Here is a 15,453-nt window from a genome sequence, read left to right as displayed (position 1 = left end):
TGTTCCTGTCGGCAAACATTGGGATCAAAATTTTCTCTGCATACATTTAGGTCTAGACATTTTTGTAAAATCTGCTTTAAGTATTTAATAGAGCATTTACATACAGACTGTTTAAAATCTTTGAAGATTGTTGAAGATCACTGACATGGGACAGTTAACAGGGAGAGTGAATTGGCTGGTACCCAGAGCATCCGCTGAACACATATACAGCCAGATTCATCATGGTCATGTTTTGTGAGTCCTTAATAGCGATTATTAAGGAATCGCTATTAAGGACTTGCAAAACGGGATTCAACTTCCCATTCAAACCTATGGGCCTAAAGGCCCATAGGAATGAATGGGGAGTTATTCCTTATTTGTGATTAGCAATTTGCCAATCGCAAATAAGGATGCGATTTCAAGGGTGCCAGGGGTGTCGAAAGGACACCCTGTAGCACCCCTGAAATGAAAATGTAGACTGATGTTGCGCACACACATGTCCAAAGGACATGTGTGTGTGTAACATACAACTTAAAAAAATGCACTAAAGTGCATTTTTCTAAGTTTTTGCTATTTATCACGAAGTCAGACTTCGCTGTAAATAGCGGCCAAAAATTGCGAATTCGCAAATAAAAAATGGTTAATTAATTGCATTTAAGGAATCTCAAATAGAGATTCCTTAAATGCAATTCCTCGCAATTTAGCGATTTTGCTATTAGCGATTATTGCATTTGGGATGATGAATCCTAAATGCAAAAATTGCGCTCGCAAAGGGCCAGATTCTCAGAATCTGGCCCTTTGCAAGCGCAATTTACAATGATGAATCTGGCTGTAAGTCCAGCTCAAAACTACCTGCCGGAAGGACACGGTGTAGCCAAGTTTTTTGAGTGATATTTTATTGCCCATGCCTTTTTGATAATACCCACTGACGGAGGCTTAGAAGTGCCAAATAAGTTGAGCATGACTCTGACAAGTCAAATAATCGGGCTTGACCCCAAATGTGCTGGCCTCTGTCTACAGCCTTTTCCTGAGTAAACGATAGCGGCTTAATCAATTTCCCCTCAATGTTTTCTGCACACGTGCATTGCACAATTACCTTATTCCGAACCACGCAGTACTACCGCAGGGAATTTTTTCCCTTAAACAAGCATGAAGATTACGGTTACTCACTCCTGGAAAAAGCACAAATGATCCAACCCAATCGGGGTCGACTTGGCCACTCAGACGTAGATCAATGCTTTAGTAACTGATGATGACATATCATCCACTTGTAGGTATTATCATTACCACCATGATGTGTCTGGATACAGTAACTCATTTTCTGGAGAAAATACTGAGACCTACACAAAATTCATTTTTTGGGGTTCTGCAGCTATATTTGACGTAGTCTGACTCCTCACTAAGCGTATTTGTAAATCACGTCACTTGTAGGTGAAGCCAAATAAATAGCTTTTAAATCAAGAAGAAAAATGCCATCTGCTTCCATAAGTGTGGCCATGTGGTCACCCAAACTCAGAGGAAAGCCATAAAGTTAAGTGAATGCATAGGCAAGCCTGCCCTATATAATGAATATAGCAAGGAGGCCAAAATGCACCTTTGCATGAGTGTGTGTTAGTGATATAGGATGAACCTTGCCAAAAAGCAGTAGTGCGGAGTGCAGGGTGAAAGCAAAAATACGGTCAGTGAGTGATTGGAGTAGGAGCTGGTTCTGGGAGTGGTGGTGAACTGCTAATTCTCCGAGATGTAGTGTACTTTAAAGAGGTGTTTCCAGCTATTATCTAAGTTGGAGCAGAGTTTGGGGCGGTTGTTATGGATACAGAGAAGTTTTTCAAACCCAGGGTGCTCTGGCTGGTCAAGACATGATGTAATTGTCAGCTGGGACAGGTGGGAGTTCTTGCTGTGATGGCTCCGTAGATGGCAAAGGCATCACAGTGGAGTTCTGTGAGAGTGGGGAGGACGTCATATTTTATAGGCTCTTTATTTGGCATGCTGTGGCATTTAGGATGCCCTGAAGAGGTATAGAGTGGAGTTTGGGAGCCTGTGGCGAAGGGACCTGGTACCACCATCGAAAGTCAAGATTGGCTAGAGAGGTGCCTAGATCAGCAGGTCTTTCTGAGAGGAATGTCTTCACTTTCGTCACTAGAAAGAGCTGGTTCTAGGCTGTCAGTTTTCTTGGCCATGGGTTCCTTGAGGGTGTGGTTAAGTGTCCAGGGTGAAGCAGAGTGGGATGGCATTGGGTGAAGGGTATATATTCATTTTTTGAACTATTTAGCACTTGACCCCACTTATTGGAATGCAACTCAACGGGCTACTTGAAAAGGCTCTGAGGGATACCCCAAGCAGACAGCTGGAAACAAAGCAGCTGAAAGATCCATAAATAAAGAGGGGCCTCCTTCTATCAGTGGGCACTGCAGCTTATGTAGGGCAACTCTCTTTCTGCCAGTCCCCCATATCAGATCTGAAAGGGTACCAGGAAGTTCCTGGAAAAATGTATAAGGTGGGAGCACCGGTAGTGCCGCAAAGAAGTACAGCAACTGTGGCAAGATTACATTTTTAGCTATCACCACTTGAGACATAGGAGATAACGGGTGGGCGGTCTAAAAGGGAAGGGACTGACGGAGCGATGAGAGAGTCCTGCCCAAACTGCCTTCCACTAGTCCTTTTTCTGCATAGTTTATGTGCATCCTTAGGTATTTAAAGGTATCAAAGTACCATTCTAGCCTGGCCTGTATCGCATTACCTTAGCTATTGTCAGATATAGAGCGCTGTGGGAACAAGCAAGGCTTGGTCCAATTCATTTTAAGACCAGAGATTTTCCTGAACGTCTCTAGCTCTTACATCAAACACCACATGCCACCTGCCAAATGTGTTTATCCCCCCGTCTAAGGCCTTTGAGCGCAGCATGCACACCAGCAGCTCCATGCAATGGATGCAAATATTAGCAGGGAAAGAGGCTATCTTTGTCTAGTGCATCTACTGATTTTAAAGCTGGCTGACATTGGCTGGCTTGTACTGACCCTGCCAATAGAACAGATGAAGGACGGACTGCTGAACTAATCACACATTCACCCCAGTCACAGATCTGGGTTAAATCCATCATTTTTTTACTCGCCACACCATTCCAGTTTGGACTCAGCAATATGCAAATCAGTCTTAACCCTGCTCTCCATGGGAATAGTCCTGCCCAAACTTCCAGGCCACGATCTCCGTGGACCAGAAACAAGCATCCTGGGACTGGTTTCGAGGTACCACCCCTCATCAGCCAGGCTAACTTGAATTTGGTGGCATAGCGAGCATAGGACCCAGGCCTTGGCATACCCTTTCCGAGTGTCAAATGCAAAAAACAGATAATGGACGGAATTCTGAAAAAATCAAACATTCACCCCCAGTCACAGATCTGGGTTAAATTCATCATAATTTTGCTCACCATGCTACCCCAGTTTGGATCTGGCCATATGCAAATCAGTCTTGACCCTATTCCTCATGGGAACAGTCCAGCCCACACTGCCAAGCCAGGTCCTGCCTAGAACGAAAACAAGCATCCTGGGACCTCTTTCAGGGTAACACCCCTCACAGGGCCGGACTGGGAACCAGAACCGGCCCTGGCAAATTGTTCGCCCCCCCCCCCCCCCCCTCCGGGAGGAGAGGGGAGGGGGGAGAGGTGTGACCGCGCTCTGTGACAGGGACGGTATTCGGCCGTTTTTGTTACAGGGCCGTTTTTGCAGCATAACGGCCCTGTAACAAAAACGGCCCCAGGGGCCCAAAACCGGCCCCCAACCATGCAGCCCACCGGGGAATTGCCCGGTGCCCTCAACGGCCAGTCCGGGCCTGACCCCTCATCAGCCCGGCTAGCTTGAATCCAGTGACACAGTGAGCAAGGGACCCACGTCTGAGCATACCCTTCTCACTTACGGAAAAAAAAAACAACAGATGATGGATAGAATGCTGAACAAATCAGTTGCTGGCTACCAGTGTACAGGATAACTGCAGGATTTGTGTGCCTCGTCCGGAGCTCAGCAAAATAGGGGCAGTAAGGCTGCCATCTTGGCCATTCCCACCGATTACAAAAGAGCCTCATAACGTGATCTGTATTCTTATTTAGGCCTGAAGAGGGCTAAAGATGATGCAGTACATATAGCTAGGGCATAGATTACTGATTATACTTGTTACATGTACAGTGATTAAGAAGTGACCCAACCACAGCTTGCGTGACCAACGTATGCAGTATGCCTGAGATCTGAATGCTAGTCTTTGTTGGGGAAGAAATGCATGATCGATTAAAGCTTCATACCATTAATAGGGAAGCTTATTAGTGGCTCTAGTTGAAGGCTAATTGCATTTTGAAAAAAAGCTATCATCAATCATCATTGGCAAGAGATTGCTGGAGAGAAATGTTTAGGTACTCTAACAGAGAAATACAGCATATTGACAAATAATGTTGCTAATAAGAAAGAAATTCCAGTAACATTCTAAGAATAGGAAGTCACTGAATGTTATAGAGAGGGAAAGCTGCCAAGCTGTCCATGTGTATGGCTATAATGGTAGCCTTCTGGGATTGTTTCATACCATCAGCCATGAACATCTGCATTTTGTAATTGTGCACAAGAGCTTTTGAGATTTCTGTTACACTCACAATTTATGAAGGGATTATGGAAGTCAGAAGGTAAATGTACTAGTATTTATCAGGTAGACAATAAGAAGAGGGCTAGTGCTTCTATCACTTGTGCAGAGGTTGTAATTTTAGAATGGGGACATCAGTGCTAACTGAATAGAGGACGCCCACCCTCAGGAGTAAATGAACTAGTATTACAAGAAAGCAAAGGATAGTTGAGTAGGGATAACTCCATACATTTCCTGTGGTGTTTTGTAATTGATTAATTATTACAATGAAGAAGGATGCTGGGCTAATCAAGTGCAAATGAAGGAATGTGTCATCTATGCGAGAAATCTCACCTAAGAAGGTATTAAAGATGTAATTAAACATATCAACGTTTTAGATTGACTTTCTCCAGTAATAAAATCTTAGGAAGGGATGGTTATGCAGCAATGTGTGTATTTTTGAAGATTTCGAATGGCAGTATTGTTATGGCTGACTTCTGCTATCCAATGTTGGAGAAATGGTTAGCTCATTGGGAGATGCCTGTGCTTTTCTGAATGCAGATCATCGCGCAAAGTTGGAGAAAATATCTGAAAGGTGGTAGTTAGATAATGCATTCCCAGGACTGCATTGTTACGGCATTTCCACTCTGGAATGCAATCCATCCACCGCATTGATGGCCTTACTTAATAATACTATGAATTTCTGTAAGTAATTGGGTCATTGGTTGAGAGGGGGTGGAAGCCCCACACAGGCAACAACCACAACCCTTGTCAGGGTGAACCAAAAATAGTCTCGGAATTAAACTGTGCCTAACCCTCTGGCAGCTTGCCGCAAACAGAGTCAGGCTTAACTTAGAGACAATGTGTAAAGTTTGTATGCAGCACACAAACAGTACTAAAGTGAAAACAATCAAATTTAGATAATTAAAGTATTTTTTTAATAAATAAAATTATACCAGAACAACAGAAATTTAATCAATTGAACCCAAGGTAATACATTTTATGACTATTTTGTGTAAAATGTGTAGCTAAAAGCACAAACCACCACTCATGGTTATCTGGTCACGCTAGACGAACGGGAAGGCACAAGCTCAATATGAACGGAAGGGAATGTGGGTCGGATCCAGGGACAAGGATAGTCCTGCTGAAAAGTTACCTTCTCAAGTGTTTACATGAGGAGCTGTGGGTGTAGAGTTTCACGTTGGTGGGAGCCTCAAAGAGTCTGTTGACAGTGCAAAGAGCTGTTATTCACTGGGGCTTTGCATTGGCGCCTGTCGCAGGTGGCTGCCGTTGACGTGGAGTGCAGGTCATTGCTGGATCTTGTGTTACTGAAGTGTTCGGTGTGTTGCTGTCGGCATGAAATGCAGGTCTCGATGGAACTATGCATTGGCCGGCATCATGGGCAGCGGAGTCTTGGCGCAAAAGGCCCTATTTACATTTGCAAAGGGCCTAAACTACAGGATTTTCACCCTTTGTCTTATGGAGGAGCTCTCACTGATGCCAGCCAAGAGTCCAAGACTTGAGGGGGCACCACGTGGGGACCAGGACTCATTCCAGAAGAGGCAGCAGCAGGGCTCCAACATGTTCAGGCAGGTCCACTTCTGTTGGTCAGCTGGGCAGTTGCAGAGAGGCCTCTTTTGGTCTATGACTATTTAGGGTCTACCTTTGAATTGACTTATAAGTCTTAAAAAGGAAGCTTTAGGCCTGGCTAAAGACTTAATTTGCCAGGTCAAAATGGAAGTTTAAAACTTCACTACAAGCTGCAGAGGCAGGCCTGAGATGTTTTAAAAGGATGCTTTAGTGCAGGGGTCTCCAAACCGGTCCTGGAAGACCGGATCCATGCCAGATTTTTTGGACATCCCCATTGAGATACATGTAGTTATTTTAAAAAGCTGGCATGGATCCGGCCCTCCAGGACCGGTTTGGAGACCCCTGCTTTAGTGGGTGGCATAGTGAGTGTTGCTGCCCTAGTAGCATTTGATTTATGGGCCTTGGGTACATGTAGTACTATTAACTAGGGACTTACAAGTACATTGAATGTACTATTTAGGTACATGTCAGTTGTGAAATGTTTTAGCGAGGGAGTACAAGAACTTTACCACTGGCTAGTGCACAGAGTCCTAATGTCAACACAAACAGGCTCAATCTGGGGGTGACCCTGCAAATAGGGCAAGGACCAACAATAACATGCATAGTCAGTATCATTCCTAAGCAGAATAGGGCTTTCTCCCATTAAGGGATGCACAGTGGCATCCTAGCCACATGGAGTGGAGTGCAGCTTAGGTCTTCAGTACTGACTTCAAATGCAGAAGGCCTGAGTTGCCAAACTCGCAAGGTGTATATCAGTCACTACCGGGTATCAAGATCCTAGGCACTACATATATATTTTTATTCATTTACTATTATTCATTCGTGGACTTAGAATCCTGATCAGAAATGCTGTATATAAGAACCTGGAGGCTACATAACAGAATACAGAACATTGACACAACCCATGGTGTGAAAGCGGGAGGTAGTATGATGTGATAAGCTGGTACGTGTCAGTGGGCAGCAAAGAAACAAATTAGAACACATCTAGAATTACAATCAAATGTGTACACATATTCCTATTTAAAAATGTAGGTTCTATGACACAACCACGCTTGCCTAAACCACGTGTTCCTTAATGCAGTCGGTAGAACAAATGCGTCTTAACTACGCATTCCTTTACTATGGACGTCTTTACAATGACTTGCCTTAGGGAAAGCACTGGACTTTTCGAACAGTATAAATTACTATTCCAACTCCAGTCCGCGCAACAGTAGGGAAAGCGTTGAACTTTAAAAGTCCACCGTCACTTTACCAAGGCATGTCATGGTAAAGGAATGCGTGGTTAAGATGCATTAGTTGTTCCGACTGCATTGGAAAAACAACGTGTGGTCCTTGTAATTGCTGTTTCCCACAAATGTTTATTGCATAGCTGTCAAAGTACATGGTGGCTATGCTTTCCTTTCTAATAGCAGGAGATTACTTTTTCCCCAATGTGTAACTCATCTCCTTTTTTGAAGCAATGCAAAATTCCAATGATAAATTCAAAATGACAGGTTGTGGTAAAGTAGAGGTGTTTGTCCACACTAAATATTGACCGTGAGTATACCTATTTTATGTACATGTGACTCACTTGCTGCCACTCTGAGAGCAATACCGGCAAAAATGTCACTCATCTTTGTGACCACAGCCAAGAAAAGGACTTCTGAAATGAAATGAGGTATCATCCCTGTAAAATATCTTACATTCTCTATTAGTGTAATGCCTTATTAGTGAACAATGTATTTGAAAAGACTCTGCGTCCCGGTGGAGCAATTTGACAGAATCCTTTTTGTGATTTTCAAATTTTTAAAAAAAAGAATGAGTCAATAATGTACTGCAAGGTGACTATCACTATGTCTGCGTAAGTGTCTATCACTCTACCAATCAAAATGGAAGTAATGTTCATGGCTGGCAGGATGCACTAACTAGATCGTTTGCTTACTTTCTAGGTAGCTATTGACTTCACGGCATCGAACGGTGATCCGCGGAACAGCTGCTCTTTGCACTATATCCATCCCTACCAACCCAACGAATACCTGAAAGCACTTGTGGCCGTTGGAGAAATTTGCCAAGACTATGACAGGTCTGTTGAGTCAGCCTCTTCAGCTTTTGCTATCAATTGCCATGAATTTATTTATGGGATCCTATTAATTTACAATGTGGCTTTACCTGACTGAGGTGATGTTTCAATCATTTTGACTTGCAAGATATCTCCTAAACAAAGCTCCAAAAAGGGCATCTCCCTCCTGTTCAGAGCTCAAAACACAAGCACCCTTTAAATGGCTACTGTCAGCTGTGTCACTGTCTTTTCCCCTGTGCAAGTTCAACTTTATTAATGTTGAGACAATTGTCTTCAAAACATGCATTTTAAAACAGAGTACACTTTTAATTTAAATCCCCAGTGCAAATACCTTCCATGGAAAAGTGCTCATGAAGTTCCTCTAAGAATGAATTGAAGAAGCATATAAACAACCCAGGGACCTAAAGCAGAAGTGTGTTATTTATAAAGGAGCTGTAATACTCAAAACAAACTTTGTCTATGACATTCCAATTCACAACTCAAACATGGAAAAAACACCTTCTCTTCCTTTTCACTAAGATTGCATACAAACCTACCAGCTCACTGTATATGGCACCCAACACCATGTGTTAGTTATTCCAATATTAATCCATTCTACCTACCTTGGCCTTACATTTCTGCCTGTACCCTACTTTGCTTCCTTTGTGATCAGGCTGGCACTGTAGACATACTGTGAATAAATATATTAAGTAGATTACATTAAAACATCTATTTCACTCAACTTGCTACAGGGAATCAAACAATACCAGCACTAAAGGTAGACTGGAAAAGACTAGAAAGGGTCACGGTAAAAATATCTATATTAAAACTTTACTTACAGAAATAAGACTAAAACTTCATTCTAAATCAAATGAAGCTCATTTCACCATGCCAATTAAATTAATTTTTAACCTTCATATTTTATAGGTACTGGAATAGAAAATAGGCCTGGGCAAAACAATGTGACTTAAATTCAAATTACATAAGTTTTAGATCATTTAGTTTTGGCTAAATGTCCTGAAATGTTTGAAAGTTCTCATCACTATTCGGGTGAGGGCAATCACCATAAAGGCTAGTGCACATTTCAATTTATTTCTCATCCTACGCAGGAAAGGGTGAACTCTTCAGGGAAGCAGTGTCTTTTTAGCTCTCGCCTACCAGATAGAGCAAGCCTTATTGTAAACCATTGGTTGGCTTTAAGCCAGCCGATTGCTTACCATTGGTTGGCTTTATCGTTACTCTCATTTGCTTCATTCCTATTGGATGGCGCATTCATCTTCTTGTGTTTTACCCTCCTCTGGGGCTTAGCCTCTACAGTACTTTTGCCTGGATGACTTGCATCCTTACACTACTCACATTTATGGACCTACTTTTTTCTTTTTCATTCAGCACTCAATGAGATTGCATGAGTTTTCTAGGTATTTCGTTTCTGCTTTGCTTCCCTCTCAAATATTCCCTCCAGCGCTGTGTTATTTCCCACCCTTCCCAGCTTCTCGGTAAAAGCACAGAAACAGGAATATTTTTGCTGGGGTATGGCTAAAGAATAGGTTTTGTTGTATCTGCATTCACTGCATATTGCATGACAGCACAAGCTTTGACACACACAGGCTTTTATGGCACTGGAAGAAAATGCCATGTGCTGCACTCACTGAGCAGGTGTCTGAGGCAGAAGGTGTTCTTAGCATGACACTTCTCCTGGAGGACCATACATGTGCTCATTGGCCTACAGAAAAGGCTGAAATGACTGAATCCTGTGACAATTAAATTAGGCCTTGGTAGGGAGTCCCCTATACATACTGATACTTACCTATTCTTTTTTAATTATGTTCAGAGTTTCTTGAGTGAAAAGCTTTTGAAAAATAAAGCATGCCATTTATAAAGATTGAAAACATTGTGTACAATTTAGAGATACCTCCAGAACACAGTTCTTCAAACTGTGGGGCGCGCCCCCCTGGGGGGCGTGGATGGGTTCCCAGGGGGGGCGCAAGGGCCTCTCAAAGCACATGTAAATGAAGACGCCCAGAAGTGCAGTGATGTTTATTTGCTACATTTCCAGGCTGTCTTCATTTACTCCAAGCCCTCAGAGGTCAGTGGGTGTGCTGCTGTGGACTCGGCTGGGCAGTGTCTGGAGTCTTATTAAGACTCTAGCAGGCCTGGGTTTTCCACAGGTCTTTAAAGACCATTTGCATACCTTTAGAAACTGGTTACCAAGGCTTAGTTTTACTTTTCTTTTTCCAGTACCCCTTGGGCCCCAACTCTGCCTATTCCCTACATTTTTATTTTAAATTTACTGCTGAATTATGAAAATGCATTTCATTAAAAAGAAATACAAAAAAGGGTTGCCAATAAAAAAGTATGTATTCATTTGTAATGTGACTTTCTGTGTGCTCCTTTTATTTTCAGTCATGAATCATTCAGCCAGCCCTAGGACACATTTAAAAAGTGCTTTATATTTGTTTTTCGAAGTATGCACAGATAAGTGCTGAAAATAGGGCTTTTAAGTGACTGTTTATTTTTGTACCGTCTGCAACATCAAAATAAAATAATGAGCTGGCAACCCTAATCATAAGACTGGAAGTTTGTTGTAGGATCAGCACAATATTTCCTTCAACCACGATTCCCTGATTAATTCCATAAAAGCAATAGTTTAACTTATATCTGAAACCCTACGCCCGTCAATAACATGCTGATTTACTTCAAGTGTTTGGGAATGCACCCTGCATTGAGAACACTCACTCCTCATTCTCACCCTTCACTTTCACGCTCACCGAGCACTCACAGCGATCATAATGCACTCACACTAATCACCATGCACTCACACCATTCACCCACTCACCCTGCACTCACAGTGATCACTCTGCACTCCCAATGCACTTGCACTGAACCACCCTGTACCTCACCCTGCAGTCACATGAGCACACTACTCATCCTGCACTGATGTGATTTGCTTCAAGTGTCTGGGAATGCACCCTGAATTCAGACAACTCACTCCTCATTCTCACCCTTCACTTTCACGCTCACCCTGCACTCACAGTGCATAGTTATGAGTTTCCTGCATTTGCCACATAATCCATCATCTGTTGCATAATTTGCAGATTAAAAAAATGCAGCAACACATGTTACCTCACAGTGGAAGGCCCTTTATAAAGGTTGACTGGTCACCTTTCTGTTGCTTATTGCTATATGTGGGTGTTTATGTGGCACTTATGAGTGGCAATAAAGGCAAGGACAATGTTAACAAGTGTACAAGTAGCAAAATAGTGCAGTAATGCTATCACAAAATATGCAGCATAATTCGCCTTTGCTTGCTGCAGAATTTAGACAACCATCCTGCATAATTTGGCCTTCTCCTACCGAATAATTCCAGTGGCCCTGTTTATAGTGCTATGAGGTCCCAGCCTGTGGCAGAAAGCATAGTGAATATGCCAGTCATTATTTTAAAACAATATTTACATACTCTAAACTAGGCTGCCTCAAAATGAGGCAGTGATTGGGATAAAACTAGTTTTTCAAAATATACTTTGTAGTAATAAGTAATCAAACTGTATCTAATGCAGACATTTTTGTTAGTGTCTCCATTATTCCAGACCCCAGCTGCTAACTCCTTTACATTACATCTTAAAAAGAATAGATCTTGCCACCATAAAGCTTTAAGCAGATACACTGGAATTATTCAGCAGAAGGACAAAATTATGCAGCCCGGTTTGACTAAATTATGCAGCAAGAAAAGGTAAATTATGTGGCACAATGCGCCACATTTTGTGGTTAGCATTATTTGATTATTTTATCATTCTAGCTCACGGTAACGCTGTCGGGAAATATATTACACCCAAATACAGCATGAAACAACTACAAGATTATCAGTCAATTTGCAAAGGGTCTTCCACTGCTCCAGAATACTTTGTCACGCTTTAAATAACTTTTGTTCAGTTTGAGCTAGAATCAAGTTTTTTGTTGTTGAAATCTGCAGATTATGTAGCAAATGCAGTAAACTGATAATTATGTGGAAAACGCTGCTGCTGCAGAAACTCATAATTCCAGTGGCCCTGGTTTTAAGTGACTCAATCAATTAATGGCTGGCTTATTTTGTAACTTTCTGCACTACCACCACACACTTCGATTTCAGGCACACGCATCTCAAAGCCAGTATGAACCGTTCATGGAAAGTTTTTTTGTGAAAGCTGAATCCATGGCGTGGCAGGTAGAAGGCCAACAGGGTTGCATTCAGATGCAGAGCCCTAATCCTATTCTTCGGGACTCACAGAAATGGTCTAGGAGACAGAGAAAAGGAGAGAGATTCATAGATATTGTCAAAGAGAAGGCCCAGAATAGGGAGCACTGTATGCAGCCTTATTTTTATGTTTACAAATGACCAGAGACTGCTTCTTCAGAGAGATACCCCAAAGAAGGGGACATTCATTAGTGAAGCTGGTACTGCTGCCAAGTGTGTAAATGGCCACCACTGCTGGTTATCACAAAGGAGCATATGCAGCAGGACTGTGGACCAGGGATTTGGGGGGCCCACTGCATCACAATTATGACTGCCTACCTTTTAAAAAAGGGGCATCAGAGATTATTGTCCTTTCAAGCATTAGGACAGAGGTGATGATCCTTCATGGTGGGGAAGAAGTAAAAGAGGCAGAAGAGATAGCCTGCTACTCAGGACTGCAGTTATTATTAGTGCAGCAGGTACAGTTGCATTGGGGTCAAAGAGTGTGAGGGGCTCACAACACCCCAATTATGGGGAGCAGTTTGTTTGGGATATCTGTTTTTGTTTGATGCATTTGCTGTTTTGTAAGTCTCATATTTGGTGCGGTTCATAAGCTATAGAAAAAGTATTCCTGAAACCATCTCATAAGCCCCCCTCCCTGCATGCAGCCATGTCCCTCACGCTCTCCCAATCCTTACCATAAAGTTTTCGAGGGGGCCCGACCTCAAAACATTTGGCTTAGGAGGGACTCACAGTAAAAAAGTTTCAAGACCTCTGCACTAGAAGATATGTATTTGCTTCACCTCCAGCATTTTGAAATGTCTTTTTCTTTAACTATTTAAAAATCATATTTTACAGTTAAACGTTAACAGAGTCAACAGCTCGGCACTCGCATTATAAAGGCAATGCTTGTTGTGTTTAAGCTTTTCTAAGGTTTGCTACCTATTTAGTTTAGTAGCAGGTGGGAGTTCATTACTATTCCACTATTCCTACATCACAATAGAAGTAGAACAAACAAGTGTGTGCAACTATTGAGACATGGTAGTAGCTGCTTGTTGCTTTACTAAAGGCACAGAGGAGGTGAACCTGGCCTACATACATACGTAAAGAAAGAAATGTATACGTCACACTGTGCTGGGACCCCTAAGCCCACTGCCAGGGCTGAAAGAAAGAAGGCTCTCTACAGTTCTATGCAGGGCTTCAAAAAACAAACAAAACTTCAGTGATGGCGGGTTTATAAGCTCCAAGTTGGATTCCTGGGGGAATTGGAGTGCTCAAATTCACACTCAAATAATCAAGGATTACATGCACCTCTCAAGGGAGATCAGCAAACATTCACAGGTTGGTTTTGGGAAAGTTCTTACAGGCATCATTAGCACAAAGATTAAGTAGGCCTAAGCATCTCCTGGCTGTTTTAATACCATTTTACATCAGAAATAAAAATCGGTGCAAATAATAAAGACTTTCATGGTCAGAAGCACAATTGTCAACTGTATTTTTCATGTGATCCCAGTGGGAAGTAATTCCTATATTTCTGAAGAATGGTTGAGTAACAGATTTAGCATAAAATGTGAAATCTATTGGGTCTGAAATTTTATTTCCTAGAGAGCCCAGGGGCTCCTTCACATTTTTGTAATGTTCGACGCATGTACGGAGTGGCTGCTATTTCTTCTAAATGTTGCCTGGGTACCAAGCCTCACTTTTGGAATATTCCGTCATTTTCCATTTTTGTGGCTGGCCAGTAGAGGAACACTCATGCCAACAACTACACTTTGAATTCACCGGACTGTTTCACTAGTTTTATTTTAGATGAAGGGAGTTTCATGTTCTCCAAAACGTTTTAATAGTATTAGGTTTCTTTTTCAAACCTAGCAGTTTAAAGTGTTTAGGGATATCTCTGAAAGTGCAGCCAATAGATCAACAGAAGCCCTGCGTTGCATGGCCTCTTTGCTGAGAGTGTGCTGTGACTAGCATTTTAAGACTTTCAGATTGTACAAAAACCACTGCATTCCCAGGTGGTGCATCCCAACAGCAGAAGGTAGCATTGGCTTCAATAAAATCAACTACACCTAAATGCCCACTATAATACTCCTTTATACATACTTAACAACATCAACAGATCCACATGTACAGAACGTATTTCAGTATCGAAAACAGAGGCCTGGCTGTGCTTGCATCATTGAACTTAGACGGGTATTCTGCAAAAAATGGAGGCCATGACACATGGAGCTCAGTTGATGTAGAGAGAGGTGCGACAGAGCTGCAAAACATAAAATGCAAGCAACCGTTTAAGAAACTGGACCAGCAGAAAAGAAACGTCACCTGAACAATGCACACATATGGTGGTCAACACAAAGTGCTCTTGGAGCCATCCAGTGTTGACCAGGAATGCACTAACAAATGTCTACACAGGGAACTGCAACCTGTAGATAAGAGACTGGCAGATTAGGACAAAAATGCTTTACTGCACGTATAGAAAACAAGTTGAATGGAAAATACTTTAAATCAAGGGGCAGTGAAGAAACACATTTAAAAATTTGCAGCAATGAATCTTGGAAGACAGCCTGTCAAAATCTTAAGGCTAGGTAAAGTCTAAAGATGCTGCTGCAGGTGGCAAAACGTATGCTGTCGTTGGCCCAGAGGCTTGTCTGCTTCCGCTTAGGGACTTTTATCTGTTCAACTGCCTCTATTTAACTGTCTGGATAGAAAACGACCAGTAGAGGTCAGTAAAATACCTGAATTGCTTTCTGCTTGTTCAACTGCCTCAATTAAGCTGTCTCCAAGATCTTGCTGCCTGGATGGCTAGCAACTGCCTCAGATTAAACGGCAATAAAACGGAGGTGCTGATTGTGGGCAAAGCACCATCAGTTTGGACCTCAGCATGGTGGACCACGTCACTTGGACCACTTCCAATACCTAAGGAACAAGTTAAAAACTTGGGAATTTGGATTGTTTCCAAAATCTCATTTGACTATCACACCAGGCGGGTTCTGGCATGTGTTTTGGCATTCTGCGGGGCCTCAGAAATATTCTGGAT

General features: G+C 42.3%; 1 protein-coding gene across 3 annotated transcripts in view; it reads left to right on the top strand.

Moving 5' to 3' along the window:
- Positions 1 to 15,453, top strand: part of CPNE4 (copine 4) — a 1,444,425-nt gene that overhangs the window by 1,248,065 nt on the left and 180,907 nt on the right. For all 3 annotated transcript variants that reach the window (XM_086942069.1, XM_086942068.1, XM_086942067.1), the window contains one exon: positions 8,097 to 8,230. In XM_086942069.1, the coding sequence (XP_086798195.1) occupies positions 8,097 to 8,230 (134 nt within the window). The remainder of the gene's footprint in view (positions 1 to 8,096; positions 8,231 to 15,453) is intronic.

The sequence above is a fragment of the Lissotriton vulgaris genome, chromosome 10, assembly GCF_964263255.1.
Source record: "Lissotriton vulgaris chromosome 10, aLisVul1.2, whole genome shotgun sequence".
Taxonomy (NCBI): domain Eukaryota; kingdom Metazoa; phylum Chordata; class Amphibia; order Caudata; family Salamandridae; genus Lissotriton; species Lissotriton vulgaris.
The sequence above is the reverse complement of the archived record's forward strand: the minus strand, read 5'-3'. Positions and strand labels throughout refer to the sequence as shown.